Raw genomic sequence first — 24,950 nt, 5'->3', positions numbered from 1 at the left:
GTGGCAACTAGGAATTATGAGAGTAGTGAAACTGCTGGTGGGGTTTTTATTCATGTGGCTGAGAAACAAATACTATATAAGATTTCAGATGGGAGGATAATTTCCACTAGTTTGTCATAATAATGTCACTTTTTTATTTTTATTTTTTTTGGAGAGACATTTTTTGTGTTTGCATGTAATGCGAGTGACTGCTCGTTTATTAGTGGCTGATGGCTTTTAACATGTGCTGCCAGCCAGACTGTGGTGACAAAAGCTGTTTATTTCCTTAGCCATTATGAAGCCAAGCATTAGACGTCACACCACACTCAAGCACAGTGCTGACAAGGATAGGGATACTGGATAATAACCTTCCTCTCTCCTTTCTTGACTCACTATTAATGAAAGCAGAATTATCGTCCAGTGAGTCACAGACTCTGATGTGATTGACTTGTTTTCCAAGGCGTTTATTGAGTGCATTTTAGTACAATAGTTCTCAGAAAGTTACAGCTTACAAACTCTTGACACATACTTGTCACAATTTACAAGTGGCTGCTATACACAAACTAAAAAAAAGAAAGAAAAAGGAAACCAATGTACCTGTGCACACAATGTCTGTACACACAAATGTGCCTGATATGCATACATCCATTCTCTCTTGAACACACAAACAAATAAACTGTGACATGTGCACACTCACAGTCAGCTCCCCCCATCCACTGCTCATCACACAGAGAGAGGTTGTGACTGGCATACTCAAAGCTTTTGGCTTCACCTGTTCTCACTGGCCCGCTGCGATTCTTCTTGGTGTTCACTGTGCGCATCCATGAGAATATAATTGTGAAGTGCCGGGTGTATGCCGTTTTTATAAGTGTGTAAATCTTTGAGTTCCCAGTCTGAAACAGAGGAGAAAAAGGAGAACGGAGAAGTTTAACGAGTTTCGTTTTGCAAGGAGTCACGCCAAATCATTTTCGGCCTCACGCCGTTCTGATCCATAAATGACAGGCATGATTTTTGCTGCTAAAAGCATCGTTGGTCACTTTTCAGACAGTTGCAGCACATGGAACGTTTAACAAGCAAGTTCTTGTGTTTTCTATCAGTGTGTGATGAATGGCTCCCATATGAAACAGCTTTCAGAGGAAGATGGCGAACCGCCTCTCCATTCATCACACTGGAGTGTCATTACAGTCAGATATTTAGAAAGACAAACAGAGCAAATGGAGAAAAAAAAAAAAAGAATTACACTTTTGTATAATGAATACGTTCTATCATCTCATTCACAGGCTCTTGGGTTGAAAAGCAAATACATGAGACTGAGCTGAATAGAGGACTAATGCATTCAAATTGATTCACTGGCTTCAGTGAAAGGGATTTATGCCAATCTTGAGGAGCTTGTGATTATATTTAGGAATACTTGGTAAATCAATGACTCGGAGAATTGAATAGAAAAAGCAATTGATTTTGCCCGTGAGCCAAACGAATTGCTTGATTACAGTATTTTCCATTACCAAACTAAAGCAAATTAACATTTATATAATGAAAGAGATGTTGCCACATAAACCACACTGTGAGATAAAAGAGTTTGATTCACTTCAATGAACTAACTTTCTTACTTTCATCAAAACCATCCTTTGTTCATGCCATGTCTGCCATGCAACCCCGCCCTCCTATTAACTGAATCATCCTCCTCTTTCTATCGCATATGCACACACTCTGTCGGGTTTCAGCCCACTTTCTTCTCATTAAGCATCAGCCTGGAAACCAGACGTGAGAATAAACTAGCTGAGGGTTCCTCAGTGTTTGTGTGTGTGCGTGCATGTGTTTGTGAGTGTATTTGTTTTTTATGCTCCCATCAATCTCCCTCCCCGTGGCTGATCAGATGCCCGTCAGACAGGGGGCCTTAGCAGGTGTTTTCACCCCTGCCTGGGCCCACTAGAGCATGGAGCCAACCATTTCTCAGGCCAGCTCTGGCCCAACTCAGCTCCAGACACAGCCCAGGACAGCTTGGTTACACCCAGGATAAACGAGCTGGAGATCTGCCAGCCAGCGGGAGTAGTCGGGGAGAGAGGGCAGGACAGACAGAGGAGGAGGAGGAGGATGACTTGAGAGGGCTAAGTACACTTAATAATCTGCTAATGGGCCTGCCATCAATTTCTAATTTTGGATGCAAGGTGGTTAGGACCGTCGTCACTCATGTCTGTTCAAATAGAGCCAACAGGGATTTCAGCAGGGTCACAGCTACTGCAAAGAATTGATACCAAAATAGTCCATAATTGCGAGCTACAGGGCTGTTCTACCAAGCCTGTACTGAAAGATTGTTGACTCTCATTTTTAATGATCACCATTTTTAAAGGTTTTATTTGAACAACAATATTGCAATTCGTTTCCAAAAGCCTAGCCCTGAAGCAAATGACCAGCAAAAGGAAAAATAAGACTAACAGCAAAATCACAAGCATCATCATTGCCATGCTAAGAAAGAGAATCATCCTTGTGCACAACTCGGAACAATCCCTTAAATATATCCCAAAATAATGACTTTTGGGAATAATGTAGAGACCTTACAAGATTAGTACATTTCTAAGTGACAATTCATGCAGCCAAGAGTTAGAGAAATATTCCCACAAGTACCGTGGCAATTTCCTTTAACTTGCCTAGCCATTTGGCAACTGCATATAGCATGAGTGCACAGATGAACTCAGCAGCTTAGCTACAGCAGTCGATTGGAGGCTGTGCTATGCTGTGAGCAGTGTGCCCATGTGGGCTGTTTAAGTCTGTGTGTTCCTCGAAATGGCATCGGGTGTCTGTTGGCAAACTTCAGCCCAGATGTTCATTTTTCACCGTGTAGAGAAATGATGCTGATTCGCAGTGATTTCCAGTGCCCGCTCTCCTATGCGTTTCAAACTCGCAGAAAATCTCACCACGGCCTAGACATTTGCAGCGCCCACGAGAAACATTAACTAGATTTTCCCGAAATAAAATGTGCCACATATAGAGCAACTCGACTCCAAGTTGTGTTCTTCCTGCGCGATCAGCTGGCACTCACCGTGAATTTGGGCCAGTTCCGGGGCAGGAAACGGAGGATCATTCCCCCTGTGGATGGTGCTGACCGCTCCCGAGGCAAACAACAGGTCAAGAAAGAAGATGAAACATAAAACATATCTGTACAACTAAGTGCTCACCAGCAAGAGACAGCATGTGTACACCCACATTTAACATTACCCCCAGTTAATGGATAGTTTGTCAGTTATTTTAACTCCTACAGCAATTTTCATACAATTCTACAATACCAATTCTTCAGCCATTCTTTTTACATTTTCTCCAGTCAGCCCAAATTGTCCTTAAATCCCTGGAGCAACGAGACATACAATCCAGTGCCCATTGTTCAGTTATCCAAAGGAAACTGGAATCTAAACATTGCATGTGTCTCAGTCAGAATTCAGTCAACATGTCTTTGCCAAAATGCAAGCATAGAGTTCTGTACATACATATGCATTTATATCACCTTCAATATGAAGGTTTATTATGAAAGATATAATCATATTTAGCAAGAGATAAACATATTTATATTCTCTGAAAGTGGGTGGCTTGGGTTAAGAAGTCCTTTAGCAAGGCCCTCCACCCAAGACTCCACAGGTAGTGTTAAAGATAAAATACAAGTGGACTGCATCTTGCTATAATGATAAAACAGACAAACAAACACATGGTAAAGGATAAAAATATAACTAAGCTCTGATCTTTTTTTGTTTTTGTTTTTTTGTTACCTGTCCATTTACAATACACTTTTTAAAACATTTTTTAAACAAGTACAACATGATGTGAAAGTTGAAAATGGTGCTCTGCTGTACATCCCTGTATGCTTCTCCCTCTAATTATTTCCACTGGTAGGTGTTTTGTTTTGTTTTTCTTCTTTTTTTCTTCTTCTTCTGGAACTTATTTCCCGCCAGGTCAAGGCATCTTCATTGCACAGACTGAAGACAGGATGGGTAAAATCACACGTCACATGTTTCTAAATGCCTCACGTTTCAGTTTAAAGTTTTAACACCTTCTAGTCCACATGAAGCAGAAGTACAGTATCACTCACTTTACCACAGTTTGAAACTCTGAGAAGTTCTTTGTGTTGATGTCTGATTGTTGGTTATTTTGGTTCAAAATGGCATGAATGGTAGTTCATAACCACAACAACGGACATTGATTTCCCTTTTGTGATGAATGGATAAACAGTATCAAGTCTGGACCCTGAACTCCTGTCGTGGATTGCATGAAGTGTGACAGCTGTTAACCATGTGGTAGTGTAGACCCTGGTCTCCTGTTGTCATGATAGTGGATTAGATTAAGACAATAGTTTCGACTCTGGCGCGTTCCGATGGATCGGGGGTCATTCGAGGGCTGCTATTTTTGTTGGTCCTTCGAATGCTGCCTGTTCCATGGCACAGCGCCTCCGGTAGTCATGCCATCGGCGTAGATGACTGGCTCATCTGCACCCTCATGGACTGGATATTAGTAAGGATTTTCTTCTGGTGGCCTGCCAGGGTCACTCCTATTCTCAGCAAGTCTCTACAGAGAAAGAAACATGGAGACAGAAAGTGAAAAGCAGGGTATTTTTGTTTCTTTCCTTTTTTTTTTGTAGAAAAACACAGGATCTCCAATAATTTGGAGTTAGAATAGATGATCTGAATATGAAGTGCAAACACCTGCAAGAAATCCCCCATCACAACTCAACGAGCTCACACGGACTTAACGTCGCTACAAATGAACGCACAATTTCAGAATGGAAAGCTAGTAGCAATGAACAAAACCCACAAATTTACTAAATTAATTCCATCTCTGTGAGAAGACGCAGTAGTGCGTGTTGCTTTGAATTGCAAAGACATTGCAGAAATGCTACCAGGCCCCGAGCATATATTTTTAATAAAAAATGTTGGAATGAATTTACATTTTCAACATAATTTTGTAGGCCAAGCAGCATTGTTAATTAAAATGGATGAAGTGCAATATTTGTGTCTGTTGGTACCACAAGTGCTTTGAGAAATGCTGTCATGACCAGCGCTTTGAAGCACTTCACAGACACAGCAGCGGCAGCAGAAGTGAAAATATGCATCTTTAAAATGTGTATATAGAGGATACACATTCATGTCTTTTTTTTTTAGAACACTGTCAACACAAAATGTTTAATTATTAGTACAGATAAGAGTTGTAATACATAGCTTGCAAAGATGTACATTTTCTTACCACGGTGAGTGCGTTATTTCGTCTTACAATGTGTTGTATTTTTAATTCCCACCGAGGCTTTAACTTTGATGCAATCACTTGAGTCACTGGGTGCATTTATGCTAAAAATACATGCACTTGACACTGAGTCATTTTATAAAAGTGTGCCCATCAAAAGCTATATGGGTCTGAAAACCCGTCATTTGCACACAAGCAGTTGAACTCACTCTGAGGTCATTTGTGCCACCAGCTGCAGGGAGGTAAAGCCTGAGTTGAGGAAGTTGTCTCTGTACTGGCTCATCTTGATGGCAGCGAGCCAGTCCTCGACTGAGCTGAAGGTGTTGACGTCGGGTATGGATCTGTCCAGCAGTGGCTGAGAGGGCCTGGTGCAGAGGAGAACACCAAGAGCAAGGCGGGGAGGAAGATGAGATATAGTTGGGCTTTGATGCAATATTAAGCACAGACTTAAAGAGAAGGAGAGTAAAGCTGATACTGGTGTTTTCATGGGTGTGTGCCATAGGGTGCAAGGAAACTAGGGAGAGAGAATTTATTAGTGAATATTGGAATGTATCTCAAATATAAAGTGTAAAGGGATTCAGTATCATGAGGCACATCTGCCACTCCTTCTTTGAATGCCACACAAGAAAGATTTTCTGCAGGTAATCGGTAACTGGTCGCAATTGCTTGGCTTTAAAATATGTGGAAGCCTGGAAAAAAAGTAGTGCAGGAACCTGAAACTCACAGTTCACGGACAGACAGACCACATCCAATCTGGCTGACGCTGAGAGAAACTGTGAGGACGGGTGCCAGAGATTGTACAAAACAAGTCCAGTATTTCACAAAAAAGTAAGGAAAAAAAAAACGTGCTCTGAATGTGTTCTGAAAATAGATGTAAATGAGGTGTTTCATTCCATTTTTTATCTTTTTGAAAACGTGTTTTGCTCCATCTTCACGGGGTAAAAAAGTGAGAGTTCCCGAAACCAGTGTTTAGGTTGGATAAGAAGGAGGAAAAGTGCAGTTTGACGCAATCAATAGCAATAAATTCCTGCTTAATTCATGAGAAGATAAAACGGTGCACATATGCATGCTGGGCTCATTCGAAACAAACAGTGTGTTAAAGACTACATGCATAAGGAGAAGCGTCAGTGTGTACTTAATGTCAGTTTTTGGATCAATTTGTTTCTTACGTGTACAGATTTTTTTTTACTCACACTGCAGGAATATTGGCTACAGCTTTGAGGCTGGCGGGGTTACGGATCATCTTATCCAGAGTACTGACGATGTCTGTGAAGCGGGGTCGCACGTTGCGGTCTTTTTGCCAACAGTCCAGCATCAGCTGGTGCAAGGCGCTGGGGCAGTCCATGGGTGGTGGCAAACGGTAGTCCTGCTCAATAGCATTAATTACCTATGAGAGAGAAAGCAAGATGTTGTCTCTTACAAATGAAGATAGCTGCTAATTCCACACCATATACCGCACTTGCCGTATGTCTCTCAAACACTTACTGTCAGTAAGAGTGTTTTCTACAAGCTGGTTACATTTTTTTAATAATTTGACTTATTTTATGGCTGAAACTCAATCCTGCCTCATCACAATGCAACAAGAACACAACTGCAACCCTCCCCATATGGACACTCCCTCTGGTCAATAAAGTGACAGTTTGCATTCAGGATGATGTGCCCTTCCTCTTGACTCTATCCAATCACATATCACTCCTATAGGACAGATTGAGGAAAGAGAGAGGACAGAGAGCAGGGGCAGTGTCACTAGAAAGGAGCCCCTGGGGGGGATGGGCAGATTGCATATAATTAACACTGTGAAGTATAGCCACTTGACACATGACTTTTAAAAGCTTCACAAGCTATCAGGACTCATTAAAAAGACGTTATGACAAAGAATTTAAGGGCAGTTAGAGTAAAAGACTTCTATTATATAAGTTTGATCAGAACTTGACAGAAGTGGAGTATCTTCACCTTGTTTTGTTTTCTTTGTTAGTTATAAAAGGTTTTATGTTAAATAACATATAGACAATGAGATCACTTTAGATATATTTAAAGGAAATATGCAATGTTGATTCAGTAGCTACAAAAGCAGACGCTGCAAAGACTAATGATTACCAAGATTGCTGCAAATTGATGGAACCGGTGCTCACAAATATCCACATTATCCACACTGTCTGTAGATTTAATCTTTTTTTCTTTTTTTTTTGCTTACTTGCAAGATGAAAGTCTGATGAAAGATCGTGTGTAAAAGATAGTCATTAAAAGTTAGGTGCTGCTCTGTATATCGCCAGCTCCACCCTGGAGTTGAGTGCACCTCAGCAGATTCTTGACAAATGGTGCATTAGAGAAGAGAACGCACAAGTGAGGGGATATGAGTTAGGAGGGGGTATAGAGAGGGGCTTTGATGCAATATTAAGCAAAGGGGATTTCAAGAGAAGAGGAGAAACAGAGGTTATGGTGTTTGTGTGGATAAGTGAGAGGATGCAGGATAGAGAAAGAAAGTGTGTGCGTGCGTGCGAAAATTTTTGTGAGAGTGTGTTTTAAGTGTGTAAGAGAGTGTGGACTGAGCAGCCGGACATGCTGAGTGGTGCTAGTCCCACCAGGCAGTGTTTGCTGCTGGCCCACTGAGGCAACATCTGCTGGTTTGGACGGTCCTTGTGGAGCGAGGTCCATAGAAGCCTGATGGTTGGCTAGTTGTCGCACTAAGGGAGCTAAGGGAGAGAGACCTCATAGTATGGGACTATATCCAATGGTTGCGTGTGTTTGTGTTGGTGCCTGTGAGCGTGGACGTTATCCAAGCGGACATGGGGAACAAAGCAGAGCTCTCAGCAATCATTCATTGCTCTCAAAAGCTGGCCAGGAAGGAAAGGGGATAGTGTGAGGCTGTGCCCATAATAAGTCTGCTTTCAAAGTCAGAGTCAAGGGCATCTTCAGTAATGATGCTTTGTGATGCAGGCTGATAAAAATGTGTGATTTATTACAGCTTCCTCCCTTATGAGTTACCCTTGATTGTGTATCTATAACTGCATCTGTACGGAAATGGCTGTTCAATTTAATGAGGCTGTTTATTCAGATTCAGGTTTATTCTTTGTTCTATCGGAACTCGGAGACATGATAAAACTTAACTTAGATGTTGAGTTTTTGGGAACATCTCATGAAATGAGCGCTTAAAATCTTTAGTGCTGATTTTATGTTTAATTAGTACTTAACTGACTTTGTGTTGTACTACACCTGCTCGTCCCAACTGACTTGAACTCCATTTACAGTGTAATATCCTGCCCAGACATGCTTTTTCAAAATGCAATCATAATATTTAAGAAAGTATTTGTGTAGTTTTAACCACTTACATCCTGGTTGGACATGTCCCAGTAAGGCCTCTCTCCAAATGACATCACCTCCCACATGACGATGCCGTAACTCCACACGTCACTGGCCGAGGTAAATTTTCGGTAAGCGATGGCCTCTGGTGCTGTCCACCTCACTGGGATCTTCCCACCCTAAAAGAATAATAAAAAAAGAGTTGAATTTCTAAGTTTAGATTACACATATTACAAAAAAATGGGCGTAGCTTTAAACCTCCATTCTTTTAAAAGGCCAACAGGGGTAATACGCGTTGTTGCAAATAGACTTCTGTTCCTCTAAAAGTCTATGAGAAAATGGCTTTCTGATGTGATTTGACTTGTCTGTGGTGGGTGTGGTTCAGGAAGTTGTCTGAATCAGAAGATCAGTGGTTCGATCCCCGGCAGTCTGCACATCAAAGGTTCCTTTGATTCTGAACCCTGAGTATCCCCTGATGGATGCAACCATGTGTGTGCGCAAATATTAGATAAGGTGCTTGGATATAGAAAAAAAGCTCTTGGATGAATGAGGCTTACAATGAAAAGCATTTTGAGCGCTCAGTCAGAGTAGAAAAGCACTATGTAGGCATATTTCAGGTCATACTATATAAAACATTAAGTCTATTTAGTAAATTTTGGTCAATTCGAAGCTGAGAAAAGAGGATTATCCAGTAAATGCTCATTGGCTACAGACTTGTGATTGACAGGTCAGTAGCCAGCGAACGTGTGGTTTCACAATCTGATCTGCCACTCGCCATCAGATCCAGTTTAAACATGTCAAGACAGTGACGCAAAAAGTGCTCATCTTGAGGCATAAAAACAGTGATGTCACAGTAGCTACATCCATCCTGTATACTGTCTATGGCTGAGATTGCTCTCTTACAAAACAATATTCTTTTCAGCTTTAGTATGTTGAAGTCAGCCCCTTTCCTGAAACCCACATCAGTACTCTCAGCTGTTCTAGTCCATCGCTTTAACTCTTTATTCTCTCATCCAGCAAGTGCAGCCAAAAAAAACAGGGAGGATTCTGCCTCAGTATCAGCAGCATCCAACACTCATCAACCAACTTTGCATTTAGTATATCCTTTCTCATACTCCAGTTTTAATAAAAGAAGATAGGACCGGTTTTCTGTGCATACACCGAACACCTCTGCCTGTAATTGGGCTACGTGAGCCCCCAGGCAAACCATGCATCCTGTTGATTGAAATTGACAGCTGCTTGTTTCCCATCACACACACGTGCACACATTCACACATACAGGCGCAGTGGGATAACATATGCACAGGCACAGAGAGGATTGTGCCACACACACACACACACACACACACACACACACACACACACACACACACACACACACACACACACACACACACACACACACACACACACACACCTCCCACTGGACCTTCCCTTATAGCTGAGTTGAGCTTGCCACCAGTTTAATAATGCCAATTAGCTGAACCTGAGCATTTGCAGATAAGCTGCTGTTGGAAACAAACCCAGGAGAAACCTACACAGACCACCCTGTTCCCTGCTGACTTTCTAGGAACGACAGGAGAAGAGAAGAACCACAGGGAGAGGCGGGTGGAGGCAGAAAAAAAAAAAGGGAAATGAATAAGACACCGAAAAAAATGGTGATTTGGGGTGTTTTCATAATGCTGGCTCACATGAAATGTTGAACAATACTAATGCTAAACAGGCTTATTCATGCATAAATGTCTGTGTTTAATTTTGGATTACAGAACACTGTCACATGGCGCTGCAAGAGGTGGAGAGGCTGACCTCATTAGCGAGCACCTCTTTGACCTTGGAGACGTTGCTGACCCCGAAAAGAGGTTTAATATCTGACCTTGAGTGGTGCTAGATGCAGAGACAACGCTCTGACTGAGAGCATCAGCCGGTGAAGAAAAAGCACTGAAGAAAGTAGACAATGCTGCAGTGTGTGGTTGCGGGAGTGTGTGACACGCACAAAATGAGAGAACAAGCAAGAAAGGAAGAGAGGAAGAGATCAATAGATGAATAACAGCTATATAACCCCACTGACTTCAGTGCTTTTCTCATATCTCAAGACTAGTTCATATCTGAATCGTTTCATCTAAACTGAGACCCAAGGGCACTTTCTCTTGCTCTTTCTTTTCTCTTAGGGCAATCGAACTACACTGATACAGGCAAAGCATTGCCCCCTGCAAAAATATAAAATGACTCATTTTCTCCTTTTTCATCTGTCACACTGTCGGGGCCAATGCTTCACATCAATTATTTTGTCTGGACGAACATATATGAGATGAGCAATAAATGCAGAATAACACAAAAATAAAACAGCTGCTCCAAGCACAAAAAAAAAAAAGCTTTCTATTACGTCCTCGCTTTGTCATTACTTGCTTACTCCCTTCCTCGCTTTGTACATCTGGTCTCATGCCCCAGGACCCTGTTGGGATATGAGCTCAGTGTCGTTGGAATGGCCTGAGCAAAGACACAGGCTTCACAAGAAGCTTCCTGTGCGCCTCCAATGAGACAGACATTAGTAATAACATTTCCAAGGCGGGTGAGTCAGAGGCAGCTATGCAAACCCTTAGTAATTACTGCTGTGGGCCAATGATAACTGCCAAAATCCAGCTTTAATAACATGAATTGCTGTGGAGTCCATGCATACAGGGAGGAAGGCAAAAACATAATAAAAAGCACTGGTGTATTTATTTTTTTATTTGTTTTTTTCAGTAGAAAAAGCATCAATACCGAGGGAGACGAGTTAGAGTGGTAGCAGAAGTGATGTTGGGAATTAAAATAGACCTAATGTCAACACAAAAGTACAAATGCTTTTGCGTAGCCTTGAAGCATTGGGGTGCGTGGGGGGTTGGGTGTTTGTAATACTGTGTGGGCTACTGAAAAAGGAACAAGCTGTTTTCTGTTTGCCTTGAAGTGAAATATTGCCCCTTAAGCAGAATTCACACACTCCAATTATCTTGGACAGTTAACTGAGAATCTATGTGTAGATGAGCCAAAATGCACAGCAAGATTTGCACCTGCACAATGTCTAGGCCTTGACGATACCAAGTGATGCTCCCTCGGTAATAATAAAAAAACGCAACAACAACAATAAAAAAACAAACAAACTGGGTGACATTCAGTGCCTGAATTCCTGGGAGGTTTGAGTCTAGCTTGTAATAAATAAGTAAGCTGCTTTTGGTTTTTGTTGTTGTTTTGATTTTCACACCCGCCCTCGTATTGTTTTTTTCTTCTGTTTACTAAATTTGATCACATCAGAATTTTTGCTTCCTTTCTTGTTTTTTTTCCTCCCCTCCTTTTGGCTATTTTAACGATTGTAGCTCACGCAGCAAGCCATTTTTACACACATGATTCCCTTCAGCATACCTCGAACAGACTTTGCCATACAGTATGTCACCAGAGTAAGATTAAAGTAATGTGACTGGTTTCCACCTGGTTGTGGCTGCCTGTGACAGGTTGTGACCAGCTTTGACAAGCTAGTGATGTGTTTGAAGTGCATCTGTAAAGGAGATGCGCCGTGGCTGTTATAGCGAGACAAGCATGTTCTCATGACAGCTAGGTCTTAAAGATAAAGGATAAACATTTGGTGGTCAGGTAATGTGTGTACTTATTGGTGTCTGTTATGGTCCCCTGGCTCAGCAATATCAGTGTGTGGGTGTGTGTGTAGATAGTAGGATATGAAACACCTGTCATGTCTTTGCAGCAGCTCAGGATACGAACCACCAACATGCCAGACAGCTTCATGTAGACTGTCACTGACATGGTGATGCAGAATGGAGTAAAATCTAGAACACATATACCTGTCACAGCACAATCAACAGTCACCACTAATATGCAGCAAAATCACAGATAAGCTTACCGGAATTTAGAAAGAAAAAAAAAAAAGCCCAGTGTTTTGCCTTTTTCACTCATCTTATTTCACTTCACAGAAGCTATTTAGAGATTCTAAATAAACGTTCTCCTTCGTGTGGAAGACAAATATGTAGAGCTCCCTCTCCATGTTTTCATTTCTCCCCCATTCCCTCTTTTCCTTGCCTTTACTCCTCCAACTTCGCTAATCCATTTCCAAACAATGCACACTGAAATGGACTTGAGCACATTTACTTAGGCTGGAGAGAGTGCTCCATCAACATCGTTTTAATGAAATCCTGAGAGCAACGATCTGCCCTGGATGTCTGCCCAAACAGATGAAGAAAGAAGAGCGAAGGAATGGAGAGGAAAGGGGCAGAAAGAAAGAGTGACACAAAGAGACGGAGAGAAAATAGAACAAGAAATTTAAAAAAAGAAAGAAAGGAAAGTGGGTTGGTGACTCAGATGTTGGTTTCTCAGATCCCCATGGGGATGTCTGATGGAGGGAAGGACATAGGTCTTTATGTACAATGAGGTAATGCAAATCTTGAGGGAAGCATATTTCAGAATGCACTCTCTAAAGATCCCAAATAGGCTGGCATTCAACAACAATCTCCTTCTGCTGTCAGATTTAATTTAGTAAATACATTTTAAAATGTGTCCAGTAAAGCAATAAAGAACAGATAGTGTACTATTTTAATAATGTATAACTCTAAATAAACCAATATAACATCTATCCAAACTCTAAGCCAGTGAATTTATAACTTCAGGTATCCTATTTATTGTTTTAAGCTATCAAATACATTTATGTAAAACAAACACAGTTAATTTTATAACTACTCATAACAGTTGGAAAACATTTGTAATCAAGAGTGTTTATGCTTCAATTATCCTGAAGGTGGATATAAACACCTTTAAATATAAACTTAGCACGCTTTGCTGTGCTTTGCTGTGCTTTGCTGTGCTTTGCTGCTCAATTCTTTGGCTTTTCTAGAATGGACCTAAAACAGCTGTTTAGGCTGTCAAAGCTTCACTACCAAAGGATGCAAGTTTTTGTTTTTCCCAGCTATACGCCCACAGTGCTATACAACTTTGTGTGCGCCTTAGTAACACAACCATAGGATCTGTTTCTGTGTAATGCATTCAAGTTGTCTTTCTTTACTGCATCTGCATGTATAGCAGAGGAAATAATTCCCCCGCTGAGTTTGTTAGTTTGCTCACTTATAATGAAATGAACACTATCTAATTTTTATAGGAGTTTCATTTTAATGGAGAGAGACAGAACATCAACCAAAAATCCAGAAAAAAACAAACAAATTACATAGAAGTTTTAACTTGATTGTATGTCATTGAGCGAAATAAATATTTCATCCCCAAGCAAGACATGACTCGGTGGTGAAACCCTTGTGGCGTTTCTTGTACTTGGTCACCAGGTTTGCACACATCTCAGGAGGGATTTTGGCCCACTCCCCTTTACAGACACTCACTAAATTATTTGGCAACTCAAAGCTTAACCTCCCTCCACAGGTTTTCTATAGGACTGAGGTCTGCAAGCTGGCTATGCTAGTTTATGACCTCAACGTACTTCTTCTGTGCCACTCCTTTGTTGTCTTGGCGGTATGTTGTGAGTCACTGTCATGTGGGAATACCTATTCATGACCCTATTCAATGTTCTGGCTCAGGGATCGACGTTCTGGGATTCTGGGTGGGTTATGGGGGACAGAATTCCACTTCACTGCTTGTCATTTCATTCAATGACATGCAAGTCAATTTATCACTTCAACACAACACTTATATTTTTGTGGGTTTTTTTTTTTTTTTTTGGGGGGGGGGGGGGGGGGGGGGGCATTCTGGCTCATTTCATTAAAATTAAACTACCATAAAAATGAGAAACTGTTCATTTCTTTATAAATGAGCAAGCTCAAAAATTCAGAAAGGGATCAACTCAAACCACTGTAATAGAATATAGAGGAAATCATTTCATTTCAGAGAAAAAAAAATTAATAACTGTACTTTCTGTAGTTTTATTTTCTACTATATGTCCTTTTGACTTTTTACTCCTTTAATTGGTAATGTTCACCCTGCATCAGTAGCATTTTGCATTACGCTTAACTTACAGGCCTCGGCATATCTAGCATCTACTGACACGATCAAATTAACCCGAGCAAGTATCTCATTTTGCCTGTACTACTCTATGCTCATATTAGAAATTAACCTTTGTCCCAGAAATCTTTTTGCAGGATGCAAAAAATAGACAATTATACCCTCAGATGCACTTGCAGTTTTATCAAATTGTACCAAATCCTGAGCATGGCAGCATATTTTAATGCTACTGGTATTTTGTAAAATAAAGTGCATTTAATGAGACAATATCAAATAATTATAGTCAACATCACTACTTTTATAGCACACCAGCAGAGATGGCGTTGCTTTCACTGATTTGAAAGGATTCAAAATAGAAATTTTTACTCAGATGCAAACACAGTCAAACAGCCACAGATGGCAAATGTCAGATGGTGTCCATCTTTTACTAACTCTGGAAAACATGACAGAAGATCTAAATCACAGCAGAGTGTTTTGTATGCACACTCACTCTTTGATGTGGAGACCTGGTATGGATCATGTTTCTAATTACAAAAAAAAAGGGTCTGTTCAACATTAACATACTTTTGCTGCTAAATTAGTCCCAAGACTGAGCGAATGCAGCTCTATCATCTGAATAAAAGTAGCCATGAAATAGCTTAATTAATGAAATACAAAAAAAGACATGAACAAACCAGCAGAATTAAGTGGGATGTTTAGGATTCTGTGACACATCATTGGCTCAGTTCCTGTTAGCAGTGTCTCCAGCTTGATAGGTGACTTAAATGGGAAGTGAGTCGGGGATCTGCTTGGTCACTGCACTGGTAATGTAGAGGTAGGGAATCAATGAGTGAAACTGGCGTCTCAAAGTACAGGACTGTGCAAAAGTCTTGAGTCACGTCTCATTTGTTGATTTTTTTTTCCAAGGAGCCAGACTTCATTCAAGTCAGTCAAGCATTAAAAAAGTCACTTGAGGAATAAACCAGTGTTGCGTCTACACATAACAGACAACTTACTAACTTTAAATTGTATCTTTAGACACTTTTTTAAAGCAGCAGCCTGCCACTAAACCACAATTTCTCCCCATCTCTTTTGATGGATCCATGAAAAATGTTAAAATAATAATAGTAGCAAACTCAAACTGACACAGGACCTGAGAGATGTACCTGGACCTTCAAGTGATCCATCTACTGTTTGATGCAGCCCCATCAGAAATGGTCTCAGTGGAAGGGTGGCTGTTAAAAAGCTATTTTTAAGGAAGAAAAGGCTCGGGTATGCCAATTACGTATTATTGTATTTCCATGTATATTTGCACGTTTCAATAAATTGCTGCATCTACTTCCCAATTTCCTAACAAAATACACAAAAATGAGGGAATAATCAAAACTTTTTCACAGACCTGTACAGTATGTGCTTAAAGGATAGAAATGAACTTGACAAAGTACAAAAAATAAACCAGAAAGAAAGGTGGAAAATGGTGCTTAGCATTTGATGCATGACACAAAAATCTAAACGAAAGAGCATTTGTTTACTTTTGGCCTGGCCAATATGGATATGTTCCCATTTTACTGTTTGTTTACCCTGTCCCCTCACTCCTAGCACATAAATATTTCACTAGAAGTGGAATAGACAAGCCAAAAGAAAAAAAAAAAGAGTGCATGGGCCCGAGGCCAGCAAGAGTGGTAAAGGATGCAAATAGAATACAGACAAATGACAGAAACAACAGCGCTGTCCACATAGTGTGAGCGCTCGAGTGGAGCTGAGAGAATGTCACTCAGGTCACAGGGATTTGACGGATGAGCTTTGTTACTGGCGCTGTGTGACCTCGCCTTTCAACCTCTCTCAGCTTCAATGACACAAGAAAACGCACCCATGTGCACACACATGCACAGAGAGAGAGAGAGAGAGAGAGAGAGAGAGAGAGAGAGAGAGAGAGAGAGAGAGAGAGAGAGAGACCCTTATGAACACATGTATATCTAAGAACATGGCACAAACACACACCTCTAAACACACACTTGCCAGCTTAGGCACAACATACAGTGCGCATCGTGTGACATGCAAGCCAATGACAGTCTTCCCACATTGTCAGCTGAGGCACAAGCAAAAGAATTCCTGACCCATACCTACCCTCACTGCTACCCTACGGGCATGAACTTTAAATAGAAAGGGTAACTTAAGGTTATGTATATAACCCCGGTTCTCTGAGTAGCATGAGTGAGTGTCTCACTATGGGAACGCCTCCTGCGTGACCTCATCAGAAGCTCAAATGCCATTACGCCAGCCCTTACAGGCTGGCTAGGTGACGCCCATGTCAGGAGGGGCCAGTGCCTCCCTATATAATAGGCTGACATAGCGTCAGATGTCATTCAAAACAAGCCCACCTCTTCCTCGCTTCCATAGCAAGGAGGGCGGTCTGGTGAGACACTCACTCGTGCTACTCAGAGAACCGGGGTTATATACATAACCTTAAGTTCTCTTTCATAGCATTCGTTTCGTGTCTCACTATGGGAGAAATACTGACTTCCGGATTGCCAGACATGCCTGTTAAGAAGACAACTGTCCCCAACAGCACTTGACAGGGGAGAAGCCCCCACCTGGGAAGAACCTGCACTGAGGACTGAATGTGCTAGGTTAGGTGCTGTCACATCTAACCTGTAAAACCTAGCAAATGTATGAGGTGAGGTCCAGCATGCAGCTGCACACACCTCCTGAATAGAAACTCCCCTAAAGAGAGACTTTGAGGTTGCCAGACCTCTAGTGGAATGCGCACGCAAGCCAGCAGGGGGCTGAAGGCCCCTGCTAGTATAGGCCAGGGCAATTGCTCCTACTATCCAATGGGAGAGGCGCTGTTTAGACACAGGCTTTCCCATATGTGATTTAGCCCAGGACACGAACAGCTGGTCACTTTGTCTGACACTCTGGGTTCGGTCCATGTAAATGCGCAGAGCACGGACTGGACACAAGGTATGCAGCCGCTGTTGCTCCTCTGAGGAGAAAGGCGGTGGGCAAGAGGCCGGCAGTTCTATAGGGGAACATGTGCCGACAACCTTCGGGACAAAGGCAGGGTTGAGCCGCATACTGACCCTCGTATTATCCGAGGAGAACTGAATGCATGACTGATGCACTGAGAGAACGTGGATCTCTCCTACACGTTTAGCAGAAGCTAAAGCAATTAATAGAGCCGTCTTCAAGGACAAAATTTTAACTCAACCTGTTCCAGGGGTTCAAATGGGCAACAGGAGAGCGCAGCCAATACTATGGGAAGGTCCCACGATGGAGCCAACGGCCTAGATGTAGGCAATTTACGCCGTGCACCCTTCATGAAACGGCATATTAAGGGATGCTGGCCAACAGTCTTCTCCTCAAAACCAATATGGCAGGCCGAAATTGCTGCCAAATACACCTTGATGGTGGAGAAGGCTTTACCCTTATCAATCAGGGCCTGAAGAAATGACAGAATCACAGCCACAGGGATGGCCTGTGATTCTATGCACCAGCTTTCAAACACACACACCACTTGTGCTCATATAGCGTCATAGTAGATGATGCTCTAGAACAGCGGTCCCCAACCGCGACAGCTTGGCCGTGGCGTTGCAGCCAAATCATCGGGCACCTCAGTTTCTCCTTGCCCCGCAGCAGCCTCACACAGCAAAGGGTCACCACCCGACAAGTTAGCCTGGCGATCTAGCCTGCGGCGGAGTAGTTTGCGTGGGAAAGCTGCGCAGTGGATATAGTCTTGTGCGGGCGTCAAGGCAGCCTGAGCATGAGATAAACCCAGGCACACCCCGCACACACGGGGGTGTGTATCCCAGGCAGAAATTTTCTTGCCGCAAGGACAGAGTTTTGCAACTTCGTTGGCAGTCGTAGCCATGGTTAGCTAGAGGGTTGCGCACGTTAGCAAGACTGACACTGAGTGCGGAGAATATTGCTATTCCTCGCTAACGTGGGGTGAAAAGGTTTCTACAGGTATTGCTACCTAATGTGTAAAACCGCTAGCGTCGAAGGGTATTGCTACCTGATGGTGAAGCTAGAGGTACCTTTATTAGCAAAGTGTTGCTACTTCGCTTTCGGAAAATATTGCTACTTCCCTGGGTGAAAGTATTGCTACTTGGCACCAGCACTAGCTACGGAACAGTATTGCTACTGCTTGTATGCTAGTGGACAACTGAAAAGCTGGGAACAAAGCGCCCGTGACCGAGTTGTTCACTCGAATCTGTGGACAGTTTAGCTTTAGCACCCAATAGCACAGTTGTCTACAAGCTTCTGTGAGAAGCGAGAAGAGGTTTTTGAATGACATCTGACGCTATGTCAGCCTATTATATAGGGAGGCACCTAGCCAGCCTGTAAGGGCTGGCGTAATGGTATTTGAGCTAATGATGAGGTCACGCAGGAGGCGTTCCCATAGTGAGACACAAAACGAATGCTATGAAAGAGAACACCACTTGCCTAAGCTGTTAGGCGTCACATGCTGCACTTGCAGACCCAATTAAGAAAATATATCCTTGTGCACAAGCTGCACACAGATGAAAAATTGTAAATACACAAGTGATGCATGGAATGATAAACTTTTTTTAATGGATTGGAATAGTGACTAAATGCCTTGCTTGTTTGCTAGGTTAGCAGGGTTACTCATATTGCATCACGACTTGAGATGAGCCAGTTGGTTATTTTTTTTAAACTCGTGCAGTCGAGTATATAAAATCTGCACTGAAACAAACACAGTAAAGTCATAGCTGCAATGAAGCACACAATCTTTTAGAGTCCTTAAATCAGTTAGCCTGCATCACCTTAGTAAGACCAGAGTGGCTCAGGTATTGTCCTGTGAGCCTAATTAATTATGACTTTGGTGAGCAGCCAACAGAGAGGAAGGACAGCCTCCTTCTGTCTGAAACTCCACAACACTGCTCCAGACTGAACCCACGTCCAGGGTTAACACAATTACCAGCATGTCCTCCCAACCATACATCCAACATCACACCACAGGCACTGTAATTGGTGTGCTTAGAATTGCAGGCAAAAATTAGAAAAGCAGCAGAGGGAAAGAGGTGATTAATTTGCTAGAGGAGGAGGTTGGTGCCGATGTAAATCACTGCCTGTCAGTGCAATTTAATTTACGAATTTCCTTCAGCCTTGTCTGCGATGCCAGCCTTGCTCGCTGATTGTTTAGCATCAGGTCATAACTAAAGAGGTCATGGAGTGAAGGGCATGAGCCATGCTTTCCTTAATTACAACATAGAACACCCCCCTTCTTGTAGCATGTATGCATAGATGCCCCCTAAATCACAGGTTAAACTGAACCAGGAGGACATGAAAGTGTGGCAACATCAGCTAGGCTTATGAAGTGCCTGCAATCTGATGGGAAAGCACTTTCGCTTTTATTTAATCGTTTAACTGGCACATTAACAGAATACGCCTCCCAGACATGTGGATAAAACTGCTCTCTTGACTCTTGATTTAAAAACAAAAATCAGCTAAAACCCAAGATTTCATCTGAATCCCTATGATAATAAATGAGGACTCAGTATAAAAGTGAAGCACAGCCAAAGCTTCGATATGCTTGTTTCAAACTCTCTATCAGTTAAAAACACACCATCAAAAAAACCAGAGTGTGTTAACATCACAACATCTCCCCAGGTTCAGACTTCAAAACTCACCTTGCTCTATGTACTTTCCAGATAATGCCCTCAAGGAGAGTTTGCAATAAACAACTTCAAAATACGGACCGCAATCTATAATCCATTCCCTATCTTTTACACACTGGTTTATTAGTAAAGCTCAGCAGTGCAGACAACAGAAGTGCTGCTCCTCTTTGTTGCTAAATAATACCCATTCAGCAAGGTTTAGCTATAGGGTCAAGCATACAAAGCAGGTTACTCCTGGGGAGCAATTAGCTCTCAGTCACACCAATGTGTGGTCATATCTCCTCTGACTTATATCTGCCACATCACTCTTATTGCCCCTCTCACAAATCAGCAACCATGCTCCAACCAATCAATGGCTTACCTTGGGCTTGCTTTTTATGCTTTTCCTGTTTATAAATAATAATTCAGGAGAAAAGCAGCTTCGGCATAATGCAGGCACTAAGGAAGACAGGAAAATGAACAGGGGACTGTGTGTTGTCTAGTACTGTTTTGTTTCTTCACCTATATTTAGATGAATGCAGATTATTTTGAGAACTCTCCTTTTCATACCTACACCGACTCACAGGCTATTTGACTGGTTGCTTTAGATCTCAAGTTCTGCATGTGTTGAAATACCTATGAACCTGAACCTAAAAATATGCCCCTTTTGATAGTGTAATATATTCAGATTGCATTCATATTTATTCATAATATATACCCCCCACAGTATCACAAAGCTCTATATTCAAATTGTATACAATGAATCACTTTCAGCAAGAAACCCCAAGGCGGTGTTATGAAGCAAGTTAAAATCCCTGTTCACAGGTAACGCAGTTAAAATGGGCTGTGCAGAGCCACTTGAGGCCGTCAACTCAAAATAAGAAGCAGACAGGTAAAACACAGGACACGGCTCACTGAAATCCAAAGTAAAATAAAAAGTACAGCAAAAAAAGGTATGGATAGTGCAGATACACACATCTCTCTCTCTCTCTCTCTCTCTCTCTCTATATATATATATATATATATATATATATATATATATATATATATATATATATATATATATCCCCTCAGAACTGAGGGGATTGAACTACCAGAAGGCAACATTGCAGACATAGAGGACAGTTACAAGTACCTGGGGATCCCGCAGGCAAATGGGAACCATGAAGAGGCCGCTAGAAAGGCTGCAACCACCAAGTACCTGCAGAGGGTCAGGCAAGTCCTGAGGAGTCAGCTGAATGGTAAGAACAAGATCCGGGCCATCAACACGTACGCCCTGCCCGTGATCAGGTACCCTGCTGGGGTAATAGGCTGGCCAAAGGAGGAGATAGAAGCCACTGACATAAAGACAAGAAAGCTCCTTACCATGCATGGAGGGTTTCACCCCAAGTCCAGCACCCTGAGGCTGTACGCTAAGCGGAAGGAAGGGGGCCGGGGACTGGTGAGTGTCAGCACCACAGTCCAGGATGAGACAACGAACATCCAAGAATACATTGGGAAGATGGCCCCAACTGACCAAGTGCTCAGTGAATACCTCAGGCAGCAGAAACCCAAGAAAGAGGAGGGAAACGAGGAACCATCATGGAAGGACAGGCCCCTGCACGGTATGTACCACCGGCAGATAGAGGAGGTGGCTGATATCCAGAAATCCTACCAGTGGCTGGACAAAGCTGGACTGAAAGACAGCACAGAGGCACTAATCATGGCAGCACAAGAACAAGCTCTGAGTACAAGATCCATAGAGGCTGGGGTCTATCACACCAGGCAAGACCCCAGGTGCAGGCTGTGTAAAGATGCCCCAGAGACAATCCAGCACATAACAGCAGGGTGCAAGATGCTAGCAGGCAAGGCATACATGGAACGCCATAACCAAGTGGCCGGCATAGTGTACAGGAACATCTGTGCCGAGTATAACCTGGAAGTCCAGAGGTCAAAATGGGAGATGCCCCCAAGGGTGGTGGAGAATGACCGAGCTAAGATCCTGTGGGACTTCCAGATACAGACGGACAAAATGGTGGTGGCTAACCAACCGGACATAGTGGTGGTAGACAAACAGAAGCAGACGGCCGTAGTGATCGATGTAGCGGTTCCGAATGACAGCAATATCAGGAAGAAGGAACACGAGAAGCTGGAGAAATACCAAGGGCTCAGAGAAGAGCTCGAGAGGATGTGGAGGGTGAAGGTAACGGTGGTCCCCGTGGTAATCGGAGCACTAGGTGCGGTGACTCCCAAGCTAGGCGAGTGGCTCCAGCAGATCCCGGGAACAACATCGGAGATCTCTGTCCAGAAGAGCGCAGTCCTGGGAACAGCTAAGATACTGCGCAGGACCCTCAAGCTCCCAGGCCTCTGGTAGAGGACCCGAGCTTGAAGGATAAACCGCCCGCAGGGGCGTGCTGGGTGTTTTTTATATATATATATATATATATATATATATATATATATATATATATATATATAGTAGGGGTGCAACGATATTCGTATCGATATTGAACCGTTCGATACAGTGCTTTCGGTTCGGTACGCATATGTATCGAACAATACAAAATTTGTAATTTATTTTATCAACTTTCCTTCTGACGATGCTGTCTGTGTTGAGCGCTCAGTGAATCTGTGTTCGACTACTCCGCCTAGGCTGCACTGTCCAGCGCAGATCCACTGAGCGCTCAACACAGACAGCATAGTCAGAAGGAAGAGCGCAGGGCAATCTAGCGAGACAGAAGTTAAGCTCTCCTTGCAACAGGCAAATTGAACCTCATTCAGATCTGGCGTTTGGAATTATTTTGGTTTTCATGTGACGTATGACCCTGAAGGTAAGCGAGTCATGGACTAAAGTAAAACAGTATGTTGGATGTGCCATGCAATGCTCAATTACATTGATGTGAACTAGTGTGTTAGCGCAGTTAGCTCGTTAACGTGTTGGCCGTCTAGCCCCATGCACGGAGCGATCGGCGGTAGCTCGTTAACGGAGATTTGCCGTGTTGTGGCGTTAAGGTCATTTCAACGAGATTAACCTGAAAGCACTAGTGGGAACACAACGAATATGACTGCACATTTACGCCGACATCATCCTAGTGCAAAGACAAGTGGAAGCAGACAAAAAAAAGCAAGCATGCTACTAACTTTAGCCGAGTCATTTAGACAGCTGTTAGCACATGATTCTCCTTATGCTGCTGAGAATATAGCCCAGAAGAAGCGGATAGTATAGCTTTTATTTTGGAAAGAGCCATTTCTCTGTAATAAACTCTCTTTTCCAAAGATGAGTGATTCCTCAATCAGATACAGGGCTTGCAATATCGCTAGCCCGACGTCCCGGAGCTAGCGATTTTTTCAGTCGGGCTACCAAAATCTATCTCTTCCCTGCCCGTCGGGCTATTGTAGGAAAAATATATGTCAATGCTTTTGCATTCTTTCAGAAATGTAGCTGGGTAATTATGTCATTGGCATCGGTGAGCCACTGTCAATATGTGACATATTGAAGTCGCGTTTGAATTTGCGCTTGTTTTTTTGCTTTCACTTTGCAATCGTGCGAACTGTGTATAGAGAGCGACAGCACTGATCTGTGAGTGATGATAATTTGTGCACCAATTCCTCTGACATCGTCTTATTAATCGTTAGCTTACTATGCAAACATGACAAGTGAAATCTCCTGCAGCAAGCTTAAACATGTGAGAGGTTGATCGCGCAGAGAATCGCTGAGCTTATGTGAGTGCGTGTGTAAAAGCAAAATAAGACAGGTCAGGGTGAAGAAGTGACAGCCAAAGAAAAGCTTACCACAAAACGGAGAAGTTATGACAAATCAGACTATAAGGCAAAAAGAAAGTGCAGCTTTATGGTTTCATGGACAAAAGAATTTCTGTGGCTGCAATATGACGAGCTAAATAACCAGGGCTGCACATAAGTGGTCCGCAGGTGCGCATTCGCTGTCAAAATAAAAAACACGCACAAGGGTTAGGGTTAAATTTAAAAACTGTACTTTTGAGTTAAAATATATATTTATAATTTTAATAAATGACAAATTAAAAAGGCATGAACATTTTTTTTGTATCGAAAAAATATCGAACCGTGACACCAAAGTATCGAACCGAACCGAACCGTGAATTTTGTGTATCGTTGCACCCCTAATATATATATATATATATATATATATATATATATACTGTATAGATTACGTGAAGTACCCTCAGAAGGTCTGCTAGATGATGTTAATGCAGCACTACGGGCAATACCTACAACCACAATTACCGACACGTCTGGCAGCACAAATGAACCAGCTGCTAGTTAATGAGAGACACCCGGAATGGCTAACCGAAGGTCGGACGGTCCTGATCCCCAAGGACCCCAAGAAGGGACCGGTCCCCTCCAACTACCGACCAATAACCTGCCTCAGTACTACATGGAAGCTCCTGTCAGGCATCATATCGGCTAAGACGAACAGGCACATGGGTCAATACATGAGCGGGACACAGAAAGGAATTGGCAAGAATACCAGAGGCACAAAACACCAGCTACTGGTAGACAGAACAGTCAGCCGAGACTGCAAGACCAGACTGACCAACCTGTGCACTGCCTGGATTGATTACAAGAAGGCCTATGACTCAATGCCCCACAGCTGGATACTGGAATGCCTAGAATTGTACAAGATCAATGGGACCCTAAGAGCCTTCATCAGGAACTCAATGGGGATGTGGCGTACAACACTAGAGGCCAACTCCAAGCCCATAGCACAAGTCACCATCAAGTGCGGGATCTACCAAGGAGATGCTCTGTCCCCACTGCTGTTCTGCATAGGCCTGAACCCCCTCAGTGAGATCATTAACAAGACTGGCTACGGATACCGACTACGGAACGGAGCAGTTGTCAGCCACC

General features: G+C 42.7%; 1 protein-coding gene across 5 annotated transcripts in view; it reads right to left on the bottom strand.

Moving 5' to 3' along the window:
* Positions 1–427: 427 nt before the first annotated feature.
* Positions 428–24,950, bottom strand: part of ephb1 (EPH receptor B1) — a 171,167-nt gene continuing 146,644 nt past the window's right edge. For all 5 annotated transcript variants that reach the window (XM_024806143.2, XM_024806144.2, XM_024806145.2 and 2 more), the window contains exons 13-17: positions 8,532–8,681; positions 6,396–6,589; positions 5,412–5,567; positions 3,020–4,530; positions 428–872 (exon numbers count right to left, since the gene is read on the bottom strand). In XM_024806143.2, the coding sequence (XP_024661911.1) occupies positions 4,422–4,530; positions 5,412–5,567; positions 6,396–6,589; positions 8,532–8,681 (609 nt within the window). In that variant the 3' untranslated portion in view covers positions 428–872; positions 3,020–4,421. The remainder of the gene's footprint in view (positions 873–3,019; positions 4,531–5,411; positions 5,568–6,395; positions 6,590–8,531; positions 8,682–24,950) is intronic.

The sequence above is a fragment of the Maylandia zebra genome, linkage group LG18, assembly GCF_041146795.1.
Source record: "Maylandia zebra isolate NMK-2024a linkage group LG18, Mzebra_GT3a, whole genome shotgun sequence".
Lineage (NCBI taxonomy): Eukaryota > Metazoa > Chordata > Actinopteri > Cichliformes > Cichlidae > Maylandia > Maylandia zebra.
This window is presented reverse-complemented; position numbering and strand designations above follow the sequence as displayed.